Raw genomic sequence first — 22203 nt, forward strand, 5'->3', positions numbered from 1 at the left:
TGGCATGCCAAACTTCCGTTACTGGCAGAAAAAGATGCTGTTACAGCTTTGTTTGTTACAACTGCACTTTTCACTTACTCTTAGAAGAAACTAAAAATTCCTGTTCAAGACCCTAAATTTTCATTTATACCTCTTGTCTCAGTGTCACATCATCCATTCCTTTCATCCTTTAAGTTAAATCCTGTAAATCTTACTCATGTACTCATGTTAATTTTATAATAAACCATCTGCCCCCCAAAACAAAAGCTCACTTGTTTCAAGGATACTTTTTATTGATGAAAAAAATCTTGCAGATATGAAAAGATAATTTTCTTATTCCTATGACATTTTCTGTTTTTACAATTTTCTTTTCAGCAATGAAAACCTCTGATGTTCTCTTTTGGGAAGGTAGTTTATCCAACGTAAGGATCCCATCCTCTTCCATAAATGAATCGATTAATCATGTCAAAAGCTCTCAGAGGCTGGTCATAGGGTAAAATATGTCCTCCACCTCGAATAATTACCTTAAAAAGAAAAAGAACGGAAATTTAGAGAAATGGATATTCTAAATACATGAAAAGTTTTCATTCAGATTAAACTCTATTTAAAACTCACATGAAATACAGAACATACTCTCCCAATGCATGCCTTTGGATAGGCTTTAATAATAGGCATGTTAAGGTAGAAAAGTTTTAAAACTTAGTTAATTTTACGCAAAGTTGTGTTCATTTCTCATGAGTGTAAAAATTGAAAATTATTCCTTGTCTTTTTCCTCTTGAGAGTGATCTGCCTGCTCCCCGCAGTTGGGAGTGCTGGGCTGCAGCTGTTACCTGGTGAGGCCGACCTCCAGCCCACTACTTCTGGGGTATGTCAGGTCTGCCTGCAATGGGGTGGATTGTCTACTTAATTCCACCCTTCAATTAGCCAGCCCAATTGTCCCTCACACTGAGCCATACCTTCCATCTTAGCCTTTATCAGTAATAAAGCGGAAATTTTGGTTCTCAAAAAAAATAAAGAAACCAAAACATCCTTGATGGAGGCAGGAGGATGACCTGAGCCCAGAAGTTGGAGGCTGCAGTGAGCTAGGATTATGCCACATGCACTGCACTGCAGCCTGGGTGACAGAATGAGACCCCATCTCTAAAAAAAAAAAAACCTTGACACTTGAAATAAAAGAAAGTCATGTTTTGAGCAGCATAGAGTTAGAACATTCTTTTTTTTTTCTTTCTAATATTAGATTATAAAATATTTTAAAACATAGCAAATTTGAAAACAATTCATATAGTGATGATTTTGAGTCTCTCCTGAACATTCACTTTACTTGCTTTCTCACATAAGGGTGCCTCTCTCCATCCCACACCCATCCATTAATCCATCTTATCTTTCTGATACATCTCAAAGTGGGCACATAGCGCACTTCCCCCAAACACTTCAGCATCACATTATTCGTCAGAGTTCAATATGTGTTTACAGATTTTCTTCTTTTGAGTGAAGACACAATGAAATGCACTAGTCTTAAGTGTAGACTCACCACTTCTGACAAATGCATACACCTATGTAACTCAAGCCCTTGTTGGGTGATATAAAGCATTCCTAAAACATCTCTAATGACGAGTTCAAATCAACAAAAGGGGACTGGTCTCTGTACTCATTAAGCCTCTAGCATCAGCTAATATTCCAAGTAGAGGGAAACAGGAAGCTGTCATGATTCAATGCCAGAAGGGCAAGGACTGACACTGAGGGTTGGGAAGTTACATGCAGGAGAGGTCAGCCTGGCCTGAGGTATCTTGTTCCATATGTGGAGAATGCACAGGAGGTACCAGAGAACGAAGTGAATAAACATATGCAAAAAGGGCATCACTTTCAGTAACTTCTAGCTGCTGAATCACAATCAGCAATTAAACGTCACTTTCACAAGGCCCTTCCTAAGAGGTTGGGTTCTTTTACTTGTCTCAATCTGAAGGAAACTGAGGCAGAAAAAGTATATTTGGATAGTGCATTTATTATATTGAAAATCTGCCCCTGCCTCCCAACACATTCCATCTTACAACCTTGATGTGCGGTAAGTAGGATTAACACTATTAGATGATACTTACCTTGCAGCTCGCAGCTATACAAACTGTGCACTGCACAACTGCAGGGAGCACCATTCACATGAGCATTGAGATGACTGAGCTATTTGGAATCATTTAGTAGCTTGTCCAAGTCACACAACTGTAAGTGAGATAACTAGCTAGAACCCTGACTTCTGATGCAAACACCGGTGTGGTGTTTTTAATCAAATCCTAGTACTCACACAATCATTCCTTATCTTTGAACTGGACTTCGCAGCTTAGTCATGGAACATTTTTATTCACCTCTCAATAGCCCTCTGAGGTTTATTGATGAAACAAAAAAATCTTGCAGATATAAACAGATAATTTTCTATATTTTTGTATTTCACATATTACAGTGAGGGAGGCAGATCTCATTTGCAGATGTGGGACCAGACTTAACTCTTTCACATGCAAATGTGAAACTTTTGTGTTTTGCTGCAGTTGATCAAAGGTCATGTGTGCCTCACTGCAATGACAGCGAAACCCATCGACCATTTGTGTACAAGCTTGCAACTGGAAACCCAACATGTCCACTTTTTATCACAAACTGAAAGTAAACATGTGTGACAAGAACCCCTTCATAGGACTCTAGAGGGAAACTTTTGCCGCCCCGCAATCCCAGGCTACACATTTCTTCCTGCAGATTTTCATCTGTATCTCTGGCCCTGGCAGGAATCTGATGAGTGATTTCTGTGTGGCTTCAGCTCAGCTGAGGACACTTAACAAAGTCCTATGTGTGACAAAACCCAGCTGCTTCAACTGGAAATGAGTTTGGCAGCAATGGTCCGGAACAGCAATAAATTGAATATCCGAGAGCTAAAGGTCATCCTGCCCCCAGAACCAGTGCTGCAGCTGACAAAGGATAAACAAAGGATAGCACAGTGCTTCACAGCCCGGGCTCAGAAGTCAGAGTGCAGGAGCATGGCGAGAGGCACTGCACATTGTGTGACATTGGGCAAGGAACTTAACCTCACTGAGCCTCAGGTTCCTTTACTTTACAATTGGGAAACAAGTATTACCTCATAGGGTAGTTGTGAGTTGTGTGAGGAGTTAGTGGAATAACGTCCCTGGAATATTTAGTACAGTGCCCGACCTGGGATGGTCTTCAGTAAATATTGGTCATTTTCAGTATTCTTCCAACACTTATCTATATTCAAAATCCAAAATCCAAATGCCTATATCAGGAGGATCGCTTGAGTGCAGGAGTTTGAGGCTGCAGTGAGCTGACTGAGCCACTGCACTCCAGCCTGGGCAACAAAAGGAGATCCCATCTCTAAGTATAAATCAATAAATATATATGTATCTATGCCTATGTGAACCTAACTACCCTAGAACATGGTGTTCCTACATTTTCATAAAAAACCTTGGTTTAAAAAGGTTGTTTAAAACAATGGTTCTTGGCTGGGTGCAGTGGCTCACGCCTGTAATCCCAACACTTTGGGAGGCTGAGGTGGGTGGATCATTTGAAGTCAGGAGTTTGAAACCAGCCTGGCCAAGATAGCGAAACCCCGTCTCTACTAAAAATTTAAAAAAAAAAAAAAATTAGCCGGGTGTGGTGATGCATGCCTGTAATCCCAACTACTGGGGAGGCTGAGGCAGGAGACTCACTTGAACCCAGGAGTCAGAGGTTACAGTGAGCCCAAGATAGCACCACTGCACTCCAGCCTGTGCGACAGAGCGAGACTCCACCTCAAAAACAAACAAAAAAAACAAAGCAATGGCTCTCAGACTTGAACGTGCATAAAAACACCTGCGCTCATTAAAAGAGATTGTGAGGCGTCACCTCCAGACTCTCCAGTTCTGAAGGTCCAGGACAGGGCCTAAGAATTTGCATATCTAACAATTCCAAAGCAATGCTGATGCTGTTGTTCCATCTACTTGTTGAGAACTACTGTTGATAATTTTTTCTATTCTGTGGCAAACCAGGGAATTCTGTTTACATCAAGGTAATTTCATTAACGCCTACTCATGAATACAAGTAGAAATCTGTTTAATACCTACTCATGACCTCACTTCCTGGGCATCCAGTCTCCTGGTATTTATTCACACACACGCACACTCACACACACCTTCCCTGTCCATAATTATCAAGTGCTGAAGGAGAGCTGAAGGGGTCAGGTGTTCTTACTCTTCCTCTCAGTGACCTACCTGACCCTGGTCCAATTTCTGAGCTGCCATGTGTAATGACCCAATGACATTGTAAATTGTGTCATTAAGATTGGGGGAAAAGAAAGCTCGTTAAGGAACAAAGGTTGTTTCACATGCCACAAAATTCCCAAACAAAACATGTTCGCTCAAGCAGATTCACATACAGCATTTTACTGATATTAACTTCAAAAATAAATATATTTTTGAGTGTGGAAAAATAAACCACTTTGTCGTTTATAGTTAAGCCACTCAGCATTCACAAATCAAAGATACAGATCACTCGGCAGCTTTTAGAGGTGAGTAACAAAATGTGGCGGGGCTGTAATTACATATTTAAATGTGACAAGATTAATCTCAGGGCTCCCTGAATAGAGCTGTCTATTTTGGGTGCCTCCACACTATAGCTGTAGCCTCTAACCTCATGTGTTCCAGATGTTCCAGGGGGTCACAAGTGTGTCATTAATTTCAACAGGGTTATACAAACACTTTAAAGCTTCATTCCACTTTATTTTTTAGAAAACGATATAATTCTCCATGGAACTAGAAACACAGACCTGCCAGTAAAGGTTTCCCAGTTATGCCTGTTTAGATGACAGAAAAGAGAGGGAAGTTCACAGTGGGCTTGTTGATGTAGATGTGTCAGGGGAAGCTTCTTGGGGGTCTTGAAGGAGATCACTGGACGGAGAATGCTGGGTAGGGTGGGGGTGGAGGGATCACTGCAGATAGAGGAAACTGCGTGAAAATGCTGAGGCCGTGAAGCTGCGGGCACGTGCAGCACAGGGATCACCGCAGACAGAGGAAACTGCGTGGAAATGCAGGGGGGCGTGAAGCTGCGGGCACGTGCAGCAGTCTGTGTGTCGTCCCATTCGTCCGGGAATAGAGGGAAACAGAAGAGACAGATGAACAGGCAGACACTAGCGGGACCATGTGATGCCCCAAGTGACATGCTGGGATGAGTGGACCTTATCCTGTCGGGCTTTAAAAGCAACTGTGGTAAAATACACTTAACATAAAATTACCACTTTAACCATTTTAAAGTGTACAATTCGGTTAGTAGATTCACACTATCTAGTTGCAGAATATTTTCATCACCCCAAGGGAAACCCATATACATCAGTAATCACTTCCCACTCCCCTCTCCCCAACAGCCCCTGGCAACCATTAATCTGCTTTCTGTCTCTATAGACTTGCCTATTCTGGATATATCCTAGAGGGTTTTAAGTAGGGTAGTGACGTGCTTATGTTTGCATTGTAGAAAAATGACTTAATGTCTAAGGAGGAGGCTAATTTGGAAGGGAGTGATACTGGCACAAGGAGGCAAATTAGGAGACTACCAAATCAGGTGAGAGGATGTGGGCTCATGGGAGAGACGGGGAAAAGGGGAAGGAGAAGAGGTGAGGTGGAACCAACAAAATCAGTGATTAATCCGATATGAAGATTAAGTGAGACTTTCTCTACCCCATCCCCAACACATGCTCCGCATTTCAGGCTTCTGACATGGGCCAGTTTGCAAAGGTGGTGCTACTCACCAGGAAAGAGAAAAGAGCCACATGGGAGCTGCAAGTTTAGGAGGCAGAATATGCAGGATTGGTTTATTGTTTCTGCTTCCCAGTATAGAATGATGCATACCCTCAAGAGAATCTTGCTTGTTGTGGTTTCTGATTTACATGGAAGTTCTTTTCACTACTTTTATTCCATTCCACATTTACTAAATCTTATATTTTAGTTTGCTTTCAGACGCTAACTATAAGTAGAAATAAACAGCATTCAAATAAAAATATATTGAAAAGGAACTTAGGAATGAGAATAAAAAACAAGCCAAAGCTTGTTAGCAGACACTTCCTAACAAAGAATGCAATAAGTCACTTTTGAAAGAATGAAAAACCACAGCAGAGATCAAGGCTGGGAGTTGCTTCAACAGCACTCAGGGAAACGATTCTTGAGGTCTCCCACTGTGCATTTCCGGTGTAGCAAATGGTTATTATTGAACAGAAGGAGAAAAGGAGCTTCTAAGTGCTTCAGGAGACCCACATGTAGCCATCATAATGGTATACATTCCTAGAGCATGTACTCCTTTACAGCATCCCCAAGGGGTTTCCTATGTACACCATCTTAAACAGTTGCAACAATACTGTTTGTAATTTAGGACTTCCGCTTCTGACTGTGACACAATAAAGCTTGTATCAAACCAACCTCATTCCATAGAAAACAATATAAGCTGAATTAAAAAGAAAATAAGCTCTTTAGAGGTATCAGAGAGCAACCAAGCCTCGAGAGAGGCCACGATCATAGAGAAAAGAGAATCACAAGGAAGTGAACCTAACATTTTGTGCTGCTTTTCCCTTTGGGAAATTCACCAGTTTTAAAGCTTCTCTGACCAAGACGCCAAGTCAAAAGTGGCAGATAAGAGAATGAAAAGCTCATTAGTCTTATGGTGCTTGAGAGACCAAAAAACAAAAACAAAGAAAACCCCAAAAGAAAGAACAACGACGACAAAAATTGGAGTTGTAAAAGCCTGTCAAGGAGGGACAGCACTGGTAAGCACTACAGGCTTTCCATTAGTTCCATGAAAGACAATGCCTTGGAAGTAATGAAAAACCAGAAACACGTTAGTCCTCAAAAACCTTGAAATCAAGCACTGAATCAATCATCTCAATCCCAGACTGAATCAAGGTGATAATGCCTCTACTCTGCCTGCCTTCTAGAAAACATTGAATCCTTTTGGAAGAAGAATAACACTTTTCTTCACATATTTCTTGTACATTTTCTTCAACATTTAATAAAATTTAGTAGGCATGACAAAGAACAAGAGCAAATGACTAAAATTTAAGGAGAAAAAAAGATAACAGAGACCACAAGTGATCCAGATATTAGAGTTACCAGGTACACATTTTAAAGTAACTGTGAACAAAATATACAAGATGTTAGGTACAGAAAAATGATTCACAAGAGAATTAGAATATATAAAAGTGAATCAAATGGAAGTTCTTTAAAAAGTTATTCATTCATTGTTCATTGAAATTAAGAACTCAATCGATGTTTTAGCAATAGATTAGGCATGGTAGAAGAAACACTATATGAACTGGAAGTTAGGTCAGTAGAGGATATCCAAAATGAAGCATGGAGAATAAAGGTATGGAAAATACAAAAAAAAAAAAAAAAAGTAAGGAAGAAATGGGGCAAAAGAAATAAATAGTAACATTCAGAGATATTGACTGAAAATGTTCCAGAATTGACAAAAGTTACCAAGCCAGTTTTGAGAAGCTCTATGAATCCTAGATAGAATAAACACAAAGCAAACTAACTACATCATAGTACACATAACAGTATATTAGTAATAGTATATTATACTATAGTATATGTATGTGCATACACACAGACATACACACAGAATAGTATTTTGCTAAAACCAAAGAGAGAGAAAATCTTGAAAGCTGTCATAGAAAAGGAAACAGTACTTTCAGTACCTTCAAAGAAGCAAGAAAGCTGACTACTGAACAGAAACAATGAAAGCTGGAAGGCAGTGAAATAATATCTTGAAAGTTTTGAAATAAAATATCTGCCAACCTTGGACTTCTATAGAAATGAAGGCCTTGTAAAGATATTTTCAAGGAAAGAAAAAATTGGAAAACGTTTTTGTTAGCAGACCTGCACTAAAAGAAGTATGAAAGACTGTTCTTCAGACAGAAGGAAAATTGTCCGTAATGGAAACATGAAAATGCAGAGGAGAATGAATAGCAGCTGAGAATTTACGTATGTGAACAGAAGTAAGGAGTATCAATAATTAATAATGTCTTCTGGAGTTTGAACTATGTAGAAGTTTTTCAAAAGACAGTATTTGCACAAAGATGGTGTAAAGTGAGTTAAAGTGTTGTAAGGCAGCAGTCTCCAACCTTTTTGGCACCAGGGACCAATTTTGTGGGAGACAGTTTTTCTATGCACAGGGGTGGGGAGTGGGGGATGGTTTGGGGATGGCACTGTTCACCTCAGATCATCAGGCATTAGATTCTCATGAGGAGCACACAACCTAGATCCTTCACATGCGCAGTTCACAATAGGGGTCTCCTCTTACGATAATCTAATGCTGCCAGTGATTTGACAGGAGGTGGAGCTCAGACAGTAATGCTTGCCTGCACTCACCTCCTGCTGTGTGGTCTGCTTCCTAAAAGGTCACAAACAGGTACCAGTCTGTGATCCAGGGATTGGGGGCCCCTGTTGTAAGATACACTTTTATATCTGGACAATGGTAAATGTATTGACTCAAAACTGACTTTCTTAAACCAGGATATATGTCATAATCTCTACATAAACATAAAGGATAGATAAAATAATCTATTATTATCAAGTTAATAGTGGTCAAAGGGGAGGGCAGTATGACTTCCAAATAAGAGATCGGATAAAAGGATGAGAGTAAGTGGAAGAGGCATTACTGCATGATATGAGAAACAGACTTCTGACAATCAGGGTACTCAAATGAGAAGAAATCTTGTGGTCAAATAATACGCTCCTTCCTTTTAGAGAGATACAGAATGAACACCTGAGAGGTGAAGACTGTTCAGTCAAATCTGTTAGCCTTCACCAGATCAGTCAGATGTGCTTTGAATGTGTCTATTAAAAAAAAAAAAAAAGTCATGGAAAATTTTCTCTATACTGACTCCAAGAATTTCTGTGTTAACTTCAGCAAGGTTGGGATGAATGATTAAAGTTGAAGCTTTCTCTTTCCTTGGTCATTATAGTTAATGAAAATCTAAAAGCAGAGTACAGGATAGTAGGAAGCCATTTGGCCTGATGGCATGGACTTGGGATTTGGCAGCTCTAGGTTTGAGCCCAGTTCTGAGACCTTGGCATAATGACTGAACTATCTCTGTTTTCTCATTTGTAAAATAGGGATAAGAATTTTGGTGACCACTTGTCCCATTGTGCCTAGGGCCAAAAGGTTTCTGGGAACATAGGGCTTTGAGTGCTAAAAGTAAAAAAGGGTCAGACAATCTGGAATGGTTGCTCACTCTATGAATATTTAACTTTTTGTAAGGATTCAGAGACAATACCTATAAAATGATGCAGGGCACCCGGTCTACAAATATGTCTTTCTTTCTTTTCTTTTTTTCTTTCTTTTTTTTTTTGAGACAGGGTCTCTCTCTGTGGCCCAGGCTGGAGTACAGTGGTGTGATCCTGGCTCCCTGCAGCCTCTGCTTGCTGAGTTCAAGTGATTCTTGTGCCTCAGCCTCCCGAGTAGCTGGGACTACAGGCATATGCTACTACACCTGGCTAATTTTTTGTATTTTCAGTAGAAACGGGGTTTCAGGCTGGTCTCCAACTCCTGAGCTCAAGGGATCCTCCTGCCTTGGCCTCCCAAAGTGCTGGATTACCCATCACGGCTGGCCCATTTACAAATAGGTCTTAAGTTTGTACCATGTGCCAGAGTATTAGAAAGATAACAGGACTCAACCAATGGTCACTCTACTACTATCATCTGAGTTTTTATGACCAACAGAATATTTTTTTTCCCTTTAAGAAGCAGAGTAAGAGCAGAAGTTACAACACTAATAAATATAACTTCATTACTTTTTCAGAAAAAACGATTATAATACAGTCTTCAGAAGCGGAAATGTTTCTTTTCCAGGCTTCTTTGATTTCCCTTTTATGAATCCTCCCTTTCCTTGGAAAAGGCCCCAATTAAATTAATGAAGCAGCTTGAATGTGAAAGCAAACCTCTGTCATTGCACTCAACTGTGTCTGCAGTGAGTTTTATCCCTGCCAATGCCATGATCCATCCCATTCTTTCCCTCTGTCTCCTCTCCCCTTTCACCACATGCAATGCCAAACACCCTCTTCTTCCTACACAGAAATGCCAGGAAAGCAAGACCTTACTTGTCTTAGCAGAATGGCAAAAAACTGTTCCATCTTTTTCCCTTTTAGGAACCCACTTTACCACATAGGACTTGATGCAATTAAAAAGTAATCAAGATTTCCCATCCTCATTCTCTCCTTCCCTGTCCAGTTTTTATATTTGATATCCACAAGAGGATAAAAAGCACAATCCAGTTCATTATTTATACTTACTCAATATCTAGCTTTATGATCTACATTTGTAGTTTTCTTTTGGAAGACAGAATAAGAGTGGGGGAGGAAGGGGCAGAGGTTATAGCAGTAAATGCTCTCGCCAGGAGTGTTGCAAGGACTTAGATCCTGACTCATCATCTTCTGTGTACCATGGAAACAAGAGCCAGCTAACCTGCTAAAGATTTACTTCCTGCAAACAGCAATGCAAGACAGTTTTAGCAGCAGTGTGCAGGTACTCCCTGTCACTGCATCAGGAGAGCCAATTGTGCACATTGCTGCCCGACTCCATGTTTAGTGGTATGAAGTTGGTAGCTTGAAATTGGCTGTGTGAGAGTATTTACACTATGGAAATTGGCAAACACTACAAATCAGTGCCCTCTCTCCTCAGTTTCCCCTCAGACTCCTGGTTCTCTGACATTTTGGCTGTCCTGGGGAAAGAGGAAACATTCTGACATTCTTCTTCTTTCCAAGGTGAACTTAAGGAACATCCACCTATCGTAAATTACAAGGTCTAAAACTTCTTTGAAACCTTGGGTCCAGAAATCAGATGAGCCAAACTTCAAAAATTTGCAGAAAAGTGAGAAAGGCCTGTCACTTGTTTCCACTTCTGCCTACCCTCACTGAGTTCTAGCATAATTGACAATGATAGAATTTCAAGGCCATGCTACAACATCTACAAGACGCTTCCATTTATATCAGAACACCGTGAGATGCTCCAGAGCTGATCTGTTTAGGACAACTCCAGACCAGACAGGTATCTGGATTCAACTATGTTCTCAACCCACAGCCTAAGGGGACCCCAGAACCCCTAAATGTCTCTAGGTTCTGGGAATTTAGAATACAGAATTTAGATTTGGCAAATATCATTGCCAAATAGCATGATATTTTCATGATGCCATTTGTTAAAATAAAACAAGGTACACAGTTTTTACTGCCAACCCCAAAGCTGTACAAGGCAAAAGTACTGCTTTAGTCTAATTGACAATGTAGCACTATGTTAACACAATTTTTCCCATCCCTCTATTTCTCTACGCCACTCCATCGTCCGCCTTGTTTATTTCTTGCTTTGTTTAACATCCCCACAAGTGATTTTCTGAGTCTTTGGTTACACTTCAAATTAAAACAACAAAAAGTTACTGTTTAAAAAGCAAACCCCAATTCCCTAGTTGTTCCTCAAATATCATTCTCCATGTGTGGATAATACTCTAAAATATAGACTTCTTAGTATTTATCCTCTTTCCATTTAATGAAATTGTTCTCTGTTAAATTTCAATAGATGATTAAAAACCACTCAACAGCCAAGAGAAAGTTATGGATTGTTGCCTAGCTGTTATACCTCAATAAACAGATTTGCTAGCCAATTTATATTTTAAATAATGCAATAAATTAGCTTCCAGAGTACTAACTAAGTGCATATTTGAGTAGCTTAATTTAGAAGCATTCTTCTTATGCTAATCGGTTCTCTCTAATGAAACAGAACCACATGCACTAAGAAGACTCTTGGCAAATAATCAGAGTCAAATTGGGAGTTGCTATTGTTTATTATTTCCTTTGTCTTCAGGAAGCAAGCTGTGTGGTTTTTAAGAGAAGGGGAAAAAACAAAAACCAGGAATTCGATTATTTTTAAAGGAGAGGATGCTCTAGTCAGCACTGAGGTAATGAAATTTCTACAACTCTTATAAATTCGTGTCCCAGAATATTTCTCATTTTTTCTCCCATGCAACACAGAAAGGAAATAGTCTTTAGCTGACATAAACAATGCAGGCTTCAGTTTGAAGGGTATTTTGAACTGTTCATTATCTCAGCACGTCTACTCTGTTTCCTCCAAGATACTTTGGTGTGCACAATTGGTGAACAATCATAGCACTCCTTGAGAGATGCAGTATTAAAACACACACACACAGTCAGAGGCAAAGGAGAGGGGCATGGGAATGAGGGGGAGGCCGATTTGAGTTTAATTCACTGAACATTTAAATACTCAGTGCCATGAACTGTGCTAAGGGGTATGCTACAAAAATAAATGAGTATTTTAAAAATAAATTATTCCTGTCCTCAAGGAACTCAGCATCCAGGAAAGGAGGAAGGCAATTAAAGAGTTGAAGTGTGAAACCCCAGTGTAGTACATACAATAGAAGATGTACGTAGATGGAGAGAGTTGCCGAGAAGGAGGTATTCTGGGGAAGGATCAAGTATACCAAGATTGCCAAGATTGAAAGGCAAATGGGAGTTTTCCAGGTGTGTTAGAGGAGTAGAAAGGGCCTTATAAGGCAAGAGGAGGGAATCCCATGTGAATTTCTGGGTGCGTGTTTGGGGGATGATGTGGTATTTTGTTTTTCAACATTTTAATTGCAAAGGAGGGAGAGGGTAAGAGTTAAGGTTGGGAAAGGAAACAGAGGCCAGATCAAATCTTTTCATTAATCCAGGTAGACTTTGGACTTTATCCTGAAGGTATCAGAGTTAGTGAGCAGTTTTAAACAAGGAAAAAAACCACAATTAAACTTGCATTTTGGAAAAAGCACAGAGAGGAGGGCAGATTGGTGAGGAAGCAGATCAGTTAAGACCAGCCAAGTGGGCTATTGGAAAAGGAAAAAAAGTTTAAACAACAATTTAAAACAGTCATTCAGAGTGTTCTTGAATAGCATCTTAAAACTTTTAAAATACCACAAGGCAAAAACTTGCATTTTGAACTTTATAATGTGGGATAGCCCTCATGTTTCTTTTAATGTCCACAAAATGCTCACTAGTTTTATTGGTTTACATAATGCAGTGTTTTTCTTTTTTGCTAGTTCTTGTGGTTTCTATGCTGAGCACTAGGAAATGAATAAAATCAGGCCAGCAAGGATGTCATAAAGCAGATGTGAGAAGTGCTAGCTAAGGAACTGGGTGGGTAATATTTGCCAATTACTATTATTCTTCATTTTCTGGTAAGACTCACAGCAAAGCAACTCGACAAAGTAACTCTCTACCTTGTTGTTTCCATGGAAAAATGATGGAAGTGAGAGGAATTCTGTGAGAAAAAGATTCATTTTCTCCCTGTGTTCTGGGGATTGCTGGCGAACCCAAGGCATAAGCTGAAATCTGTTGATTTTATTTACTTGCTGCTTCTTCCTGAGCCACTGTTGGCAGAGCTGAATTGAAAAGGTGCTAAGGGAATAACTTTCTGATTTTTTTTTTTGAGCTGGATAGTTCGCTAGCCAACCTTAGCACAGGACACCCAGGAAGAAAAACGGACTTGGATGTAAAATGTCCACTCCACCTTCACTGTGTGTGTGTATGCCAGAGTCCTTTAATTTGATGGCATTCCAAAAAAAAAAAAACAAAACAGACAGGAGACAGCCATGGAAAGAGAATATAAACCATGACTTTTAGACATGAGAAAGGACAGTAAGCCTTCCTGTAATTTAACAAGCTCCAGTGAAAGAACTAGAGGCAAGTCCAAGTGTTTGCTGAGATTATGGAATGATCAGAACTCTTATACTTTACTGCCAAGAATAATCAATTTGGAAAAACAGTTTGACATTATCTAGTGAGGTTGACACAGGCACAAGGAGATATGTGCAAAAATGTCCATAGCAGCACTATCTGTAGAAGCAAAATACTGAAAACAACCCAAATGTCCATCAGCAATGGAATGGGTGAATAATACTTATATGATGGAATACTATGCAGCAATGAAAAAGAATAAGACACAATTGAGCATATCAACATGGGTGAATCTCACATGCAGTGCTGAATAGCAAAAGTATGTTTTTGCAAAATACATACAAAATAATTCCTTTTCTATAAAATTAAACATGAAAAATAAAATATTATATATGGATATGTACATCTGCAGTAAAACTATTAACAAAGCAAAAAGAAAGGGGATGATAAAAGCAAAATTCAGGACAGTAGTCTACCTCCAGGGGTAATTGGGAAGGGCAATGTTGTATTTTTTAAACTGGCTGGTGAGTGCAAAAGTGTTCATTTATCACTGTTTTATCTTACACAGCACTGTAAATATTCTTTGGTATGTATTCAATTTTAAATTTAAAAAAAGAAAAGAAAAACCACCTGCTGATGCTGCCATCCTTGCAAAAATGAATCTTTAGGAAATTTAACGTGTTCTCTGCTGTGCTTTTTTCTTCTCCCCTGCATAGAGATGATGAGATTGGCCCCATGTCTGAAAAACAGTATGTGGGGAAGGCATGGAGAAGCAATTGAACTGAAACAAAGTCAAAAGTGGGAAGTTCCCCTCTGGCAAGCAGCTCTAAGATGACAGAGCTGGTGCCAGAATCTAAACCTTGGGACTCTGGTTGCTGTATAAAAAAATAAATATTAGAAACAAAAATAAATACCCACATCTCCATGCTGGACAGCAGAAGAGCAATAAGTTGCCAAATATTTGGGTTCGTTTTGATAGTTTTTTACTCTCTAAATGTAAGCTCCTATATTTCCTGTCTTCCGTATGTTAGAAGCTCAGTACAAACAGGAGAAAAAGAAAAAAAAGCTGGATGCGCCTCGTTTGTTGTCAACAGGGATGTTTCAGATTATCGTTAAACTAGAAGGGACTCAATACTTTAGAAACAACTCATTACTCAACTCAGCCATTTTTATTTCCTATTAGGCTGTCATATAGCAAAATGTCCAACACTGCCCCATCCCTTTCTGCTACTACTACCTTTTGACAAGACAGTCTGTTTGTTACAGTCAGGTTAAAACTGGATACAACTGTGGTAGTTTCAGGCCTATCTGACAGACAATATTGAACTCATTCCATCATCTGAAACTTCAATACAAAATGTCTTATAAGGACTCTATGAACAGAGCGAGAGCTTCTTGCCCTGTGAAAATAGATTAATGCTAAGAGAGCTCCCTAATGGCAACAGAAACCAACATTTATTTTATGCTTATTAGGTGCCAGGTAGAGAGAGGGTCAAGTAATCTATAAGCATTATCTCAATTCATCCTAATAATGAGCCCTCCTGTGAGAGTGATGGGTGATAACATTATCCCAATTTCACAGGTGAGGGGGTTCTTGGAGAGGTTAAGTAACTTGCCCAAGGTCATACAGCTGGTACATGGTACAGCAGGGATCTATTCCAAGTCTAACACAGTATCGATTCTCTTAATCCCTATATTAGAACATCACTTGGATATGGTAACAGAAGTAGTTAGAATTGCCAGTGTAATCAACTAGAAACAAAATTCAAGCCTACTTGATAGTTTAGCTCATGAAGTCTGTCTGGTATCACCAATTGTGATAAGTGATTTAGGCTGGGGAGAGTCTATAAATTATTCTCAACAATTCAAATAGTCGAATGCGTGGGTTCTTCATCTGTTTTTGTGCTACAGTCTCCTGGAGACTGGTGCAGCCTATGGACATCTTTTCACAGTAATGTTTCTAAATACATGCTGGCTGGGTCTGGCGGCTCATGCCTATAATCCTAGCACTTTGGGAGGCCAAGGCAGGAGGATTACTTGAGCTCAGGAGTTCGAAACCAGCCTGAACAGCATGGCAAGACCCCATCTCTACAAGAAAATACAAAAATTAGCCAGGCGTGGTATCATGTACGTATGGTCCCACGTACCTGGGATGCTGAGGTGGGAGGATTTGTGGAGCCTGAGAGTTCAAGGCTGAAGTGAGCCATGATGGTGCCACTGCACTTCAGCCTGGGCGACAGGGTAAGACCCTGCCTTAAAATAAATAAATACCTAAATAATACACAGCGCACATGTACCCACACATATACATATATAATATACAGTGAATTAAAATCAAATCCTAGGCTTTGCTAGGATTGCAAATGAAACATTCCATTGAAATCATCAAAACAGTAAAAAAAAAAAATTGTGAGATAGCACATATATACTTCTATATTAGCACATTCAGTAGGAGAAACCAGAGGGTCTGAAAACTACTATAATTTTAATTTTAGTGATAAGGATAAAAGGTTTTCAAGGTATCTCCAACAGTGTATGTGGTATTTGGTATGAGAATGTCTCTGCTTTCTATTGGTGACAGAAGTCAAAGGTACTGCTGTGCCACTGTGATTTGTTGCCTACATTTATAAAGGAAGGAAATGTGAAATTTCACAATTCATAATGAAAGGAAATGCTATTTCAGTTAGAGGTTAGTGAAAATAAAGATGCAATTTTTTTCCCTTCCAAGTTCACTGACAACTCCTTGAATCCTAACCACAGACCCTGACTCCAGATTAAGAATCCTTATTAAATAACCTAATGACTAACTAATGGAAATACTGAGCTTACTTGTAATAAGACTTCACAGTCTAAAAGGCTGCACTTTTTTTTTTTTTTTTTGCGTTGACATGGAATTGTATGAATCTATTATCCAGAAAAAAATTCACTGTGGCTGGTGGACATCTTTGCTGCAAACCATCACTCTGGATGATGTTTAAAGCAGACACTGCTTGATAGTTTTTTCTTTGTTGAAAGGCAACACAGACACACTACTATCTAAGAGCACTGCACACCAGGACCACATAGTTTCAGTACAGCACAAAACTGCTGGGAAAAGGAAACCATGCTTTTAAACAAATAAAAGAGTTTTCTTACAAGTCTAAATTGCCAGTGATCTATCAGTAATTTAAGAGAACAAAGACCACTTGTAAACCTACAGTGCATGGCAGGGATTGAAGTCTACAATTTAGATTCAGGTTTTGGCTGATGATGTCAGAGAACCAGTGTCATACCAGTTGGTACTACTGACTGGAAGACAGACACAATGCTTCAGGTCAATGGCTGATTTGTAAAGAGTAAAACTGTGTTCTCCAATTTCTGGTTGGCTTGTAAATAAAAAATGGATTTAGAACACACTTCAGGAATCAGAATGAAAGTTTCTCCAAACATAAGCCACATGGGGGTTCCTGCAAGATGGAAGCCATGTCATCAATAGAGGGACAAAAGACATCATAGTGTAGGGTTCCCAAACTGGCTACATATTAGAAACCTCTATGAAGCTTCAATACCAATGCCCAGGTTCTACCCCAGACTAATAAAATCAGGATATCTGGACAGCAGGAGTGGAAATCTGTATCTGCAAAAGTTGAGACACATTGGTTTAGGGCAAAGGAGCAGATTAAAGATGGCTCCAAATTCTTTGCTATTCTTTCCACCAAAAGAAATCTGCTTTGCTCTGTGTTTTGCATTGACCAAGAGAGAATGAAATGGAAATATCTGGGACTTTTGAGTACAGGCCTTAAAAGGACTGGCATCTTTTGCTTTTCCGTTTGGAAGACCAGCCTGCTGTATTGGGGAAAAGTCCAGGCCAGGGACATGATTAGAGGCCGAATGGAGAGAGCACTGGAGTAGAGGAGATCATCTTGGATGTTCCGGCTTTAGCCAAACTCCCAGCTGAATGCAGCTGCACATATGACCTCAGCCTGCCCCATCTGAATCAGATCTACCCAGCTGAGCCCACTCAATCCACATATTTGTGAGAAATACTACATTGTCTTAAGCCACTGAGTTTTGGAGTGATTTATTATTCCATGATAAATAACTGAAAAAGGGAAATATTTTCTGATGATTCTTTTATCTTTTTCTTGAAAGATCCATCTTGCCTATCTTGGAATCTTGATATGAGTTAAAAACCAAGGCCCGATTCATCTTTGTAAGGCAAACATCAGAGATCATTACACTGAGAGCTTAGGCAAAATTTTATGTCATGCAAACAAAGGAAGACCAAGTTCCCATATTAGGCAAACCACCAGCTCCTGCTGCTCCCAACTCCCTGCCCCCAAATCCATGAGAGCTAGCAAGTACATTATCTGGGTGGCCTTTGTGGTAGACATAGAGATGCACCCCACTGGACCTCTCTTCAAGGATGTACTTGCCACTCAGCTGCAGGGAGTGCATTCAGCAGAAAGCCCCCAGCTGTCAGCTCCTTCAGGGTCTGCCTCAGCTGCAAAGAACTGCTTTTCCAAAATGATGACCTTCCTGGGGCAGCCCAAATTTGGTGAGTGAATGAGCTGGGCATAAAAGGCCTCACTATTTTGGCCCAGTGTGCAACGCTGATAGAAAATATGCTCTCGAAAGTTCCCCGCCTGGTTTGTCTGGCCTGTATCACAGTTTTATTTCTCCCTTCGTCCAATCCTGCCCCTATACCCTTCCTTCCACGGGTGTTGGTCTCTAACAAACTATTTGCACCCCAAACTTTGCCTCAGTGCCTGCTTTTGGAAGTCCTAACCTGTGACTTCAGGGAAGCTCTCTGGCTGGGAGGCGGGGTGTGGTTTGATTACTGTGTTCTGGTTTTCTGCCCACAATCTGATTCCCATAAATGGACAGAGGAACTTTGCCCATGTCTGGAAGATAGAGACAAAGAACCCATGAAAGAGGACACCCATCATTGTAGAAGGCAAGTGCTGGTGGGGGAGATGAAGATTCTGTTTGCCGATTTCTGTAATAAAGCCAAAACATATTGTTTTGTTTTGTTTTGTTTGAGACAGGGTCTTACTCTGATGCCCAGGCTGGAGTGCAGTGGCATGAACATGGCTCACTACAGCCTCAACCTCCTGGGCTCAAGTGATACTCCCATCTCAGCTTCCCATGTAGCTGGGACTACAGGCATGCACCACCACACCTGGTTAATTCTTATAAAATATATATATTTTGTAGGGACAAGGTCTCACTATATTGCCTACCCAGGCTGGTCTTGAACTCCTGGGCTCAAGCGATCCTCCCACCTCAACCTCCCAAAGTGTTGAGATTACAGGTGTGAGCCACCATGCCCAGCCAAAGCTAAAACATTTTTCCAGGGAATTAACTATATTTGATTATCATTGCCTTAAGCCTATTTAACAGTTATTTTCCTCCATTCAATATGTTTTTGAAAACTTCTCATTCCCTCTCATCTGGTCAAATGCAAAAGTGACATTTTTTGCTTGTTGCTTCCTCTGACCATGTCAATGTTATCAAGGACCTGCTGAAGACCTTTCTGGAACTGTTCCTTCAGAAACAGTTCATAATGCTTCCTAAGCTGTTTAAAATTCTTAATAAAACACACAAAAATGAATTCTCAGCAGTAATTCCAAGAAAGGCAGGTGGCTAGCTGTCTGTCATTCCCTCTGTGGCCTATCCGTGAAAATGTTCGAATCCTAGTCTGATCGTCCACTCGAAGGACTATAGTCATTCTTTCCTCCATATTCTAGTTGTGCATATTCAAGAAACAAACAAAAGTTAATGTGAGTTTTAGAAAAGCACAATTAGGAAGCTGTGGTTGTTACTGCTTTCTGCAGACAAACCATGCCTTCTCCATCCTCCTCCGTATAAGAACTCCTCCTTCCTTTAGGGGACAAAGTCTTCTATGGTGGTTAGGAACGTGCTGCCAAATATTCTGTCCACCACCATCATGCCACCCCCTTGCCACCACCACCACATACCCCAAGGGCAGTAGTATGGTTTGGATCTGTGTCCCCACCCAAGTCGCTTGTCTAATGGCAATCCCCAGTGTTGGAGGTGGGGCCTGGTGGGAGGTGACTGGATCATGGGACAGATTTCTCATGAATGGTGCTGTCCCCACCACGTCTCCTTTGGTGCTGTCCTGGCAATAGTGAGTGAGTTCTCATGAGATCAGGCTGTCTAAAGGTTTAAAGGTTTAAAGGTGTGTGGCATCTCCCCTGCTGATTCTCATGTCTGCTCCAGCTTTGCCCTCTGCCATAAGTAAAACTCCCTGAGGCCTCGTCAGAAGGAGATGCCGCCATGCTTCCTGTACAGCCTGCAGAACCGTGAGCCAATTAAACCTCTTTTCTTAGAAATTACCCCGTCTTAGGTATTTCCTTATAGTAGTATGAGAACAGACTAATACAGGGGGGCATGTAGCCTAGATCCGGCTACAGTTCATCCCTCCCCACTGCACTCCCCTCACAGGTACTTAAAGACAGTTTGGGGTGGTGGAAAGATCGAAATTTGGATTTTCAAATCTCAGATACTATTGCTGTTCAAAGCCTTAAGCAAGCTTGTCTGGTGAAGCTTCTGTTTGCTCAGTTATGAGTTAGTAAATACCATGACATAGTTTATAGGATAGCTACTCTGATTCCATAAAATTGTGGATTAAAAAAGTGTGTGGTAGACTATGGCCTGAGAGCTCACAGATGCTGAATCATCAGTTGCCATCCTTATCATCTATTTTGAACTTCCCATCACCCCTATGAAGTAACTGTTCTCACTCAAGAGTTTCCAGCATGGTGGCTCATGCCTGTAATCCCAGAACTTTGGGAGGCCAAGGTGGGTGGATCACCTGAGGTCAGGAGCTCGAGACCAGCTTGGCCAATACGGTGAAACCCTGTCTCTACTAAAAACACAAAAATCAGCCAGGTGTGGTGGTGGGCACCTGTAATCCCAGCTACTTGGGAGGCTGAGGCAGAAGAATCGCTTGAACCCAGGAAGTGGAGGTTACAGTGAGCCAAGATCATGCCACTGCACTCCAGCCTGGATGACAGAGTAAGACTCCATATCAAAAAAAACCCAAAACACAAAAAACAAAGTTTCCAGGACCAGTAACCAGCCCATAGCTAGCAAGTGACAAAATGAAAGTTTAAACCAGGCTTGTCTAACGCCACCTTCTTCTCCTGTCATAGACCCCCTCCAATTGGTGAGGGCTTTCCAGAACAGTCAAGCTTCGGGGTGGCATGCTGCTTCTCTTTGGTTTCCCTAGATGTAACCTCTAGCTGAAGGTCTGATTCCTGTTGGAAACCAGGACATTCTGGGAGAAGCCCCTGAGCACAGTGTGGCAGACCATAGGCCTGAGGGCTCTATATACTAAACCCAGGTCAAGGTCAAGGTGCAAGTCTTGGTGCAGGGCTTGCGCTTTAGGGGGCTGAGGATGCTTACTAGAGCCAGGGACACCAGCACTGAGTGATCTCCCTGTGGATACCGAGCCTTTAAGTTGGTGTGGACACACAGTTAACACCGTCTCTCAAACAGGGAATCAGTCCTCACAGCCTGGGCATTCCAAAGCTTATTCCCCCTGACCTCTATTTCAGGACTTCCAAACCAGTATCAATAAGGTGGACGTATGAAATAGATGGAGAATCTTCTTCCAAGAAAGCTCCTTATATGACTTCCTATTTCTAGAGTTTCCTCACCCTGAATTCATCCTAAAGTTACCATTATAAAGTTCCCAAAGAACAGCTTTTAAAATGTGCTTTGAAACCTCTGATGGTTCCCCACTGCTTAAACAATGGAACACACACTCCTTACGTACTATCCAGGCCCCATGTTCCCATTCTGGTTTCTCTCCCATTTCTCACTCTCCAAGCTGCAGGCTATGAGCCAGACTATGCACTCTGCCCTGTGCCCTGCCCCGTATTCTCTTATCCATGACACTGCCCACCATATTCTCTCTGCTCATTTTGGCCAATTTCAGCATGCGTTCTTTTATTAATATCACAAGTTCCCAGATAAAGCCATAACTTTTCTTAACATTATATGAACCTTGACTCACCACCAAATCTTAGTGCCTTTGTAAAAAACCCAATTGGCTGGATGTCGTGGCTCATGCCTATAATCCCAGCACTTTGGGAGGCCGAGGCAGGCGTATCACCTCAGGTCAGGAGTTTGAGACCAGCCTGGCTGACACGGTGAAATCCCATCTCTACTAAAAATACAAAATTAGCTGGGCATGATGGTGCATGCCTATAATCCCAGCTACTCGGGAGGCTGAGACAGGAGAATTGCTTGTACCTGGGAGGTGGAGGTTGCAGTGAGCCAAGATCATGCCACTGCACTCCAGCCTGGGCAACAGAGCGGGACTCCCTCTCAAAAGCAAAACAAAACAAAACAAAAAACCCCAATCTTCTCTCTGTCTATAGGAGGTGGTCATCTTGGGTGTGGATTCAGAGCTAACACTAGATGTGAAATACCTTATTTCTTGGCCCTGCTTTAATTATGGCAGGCATGCATATAGACTCCAATT

At 40.9% G+C, this 22203-nt stretch overlaps 1 protein-coding gene across 5 annotated transcripts in view; it reads right to left on the bottom strand.

Moving 5' to 3' along the window:
* Positions 1–251: 251 nt before the first annotated feature.
* The window catches only part of CPVL (carboxypeptidase vitellogenic like), a 205553-nt gene continuing 183601 nt past the window's right edge, over positions 252–22203 (bottom strand). For all 5 annotated transcript variants that reach the window (XM_009203175.4, XM_021935228.2, XM_003896159.4 and 2 more), the window contains one exon: positions 252–503. In XM_009203175.4, the coding sequence (XP_009201439.1) occupies positions 393–503 (111 nt within the window). In that variant the 3' untranslated portion in view covers positions 252–392. The remainder of the gene's footprint in view (positions 504–22203) is intronic.

The sequence above is a fragment of the Papio anubis genome, chromosome 4, assembly GCF_008728515.1.
Source record: "Papio anubis isolate 15944 chromosome 4, Panubis1.0, whole genome shotgun sequence".
In the NCBI taxonomy this organism is placed as follows: Eukaryota; Metazoa; Chordata; class Mammalia; order Primates; family Cercopithecidae; genus Papio; species Papio anubis.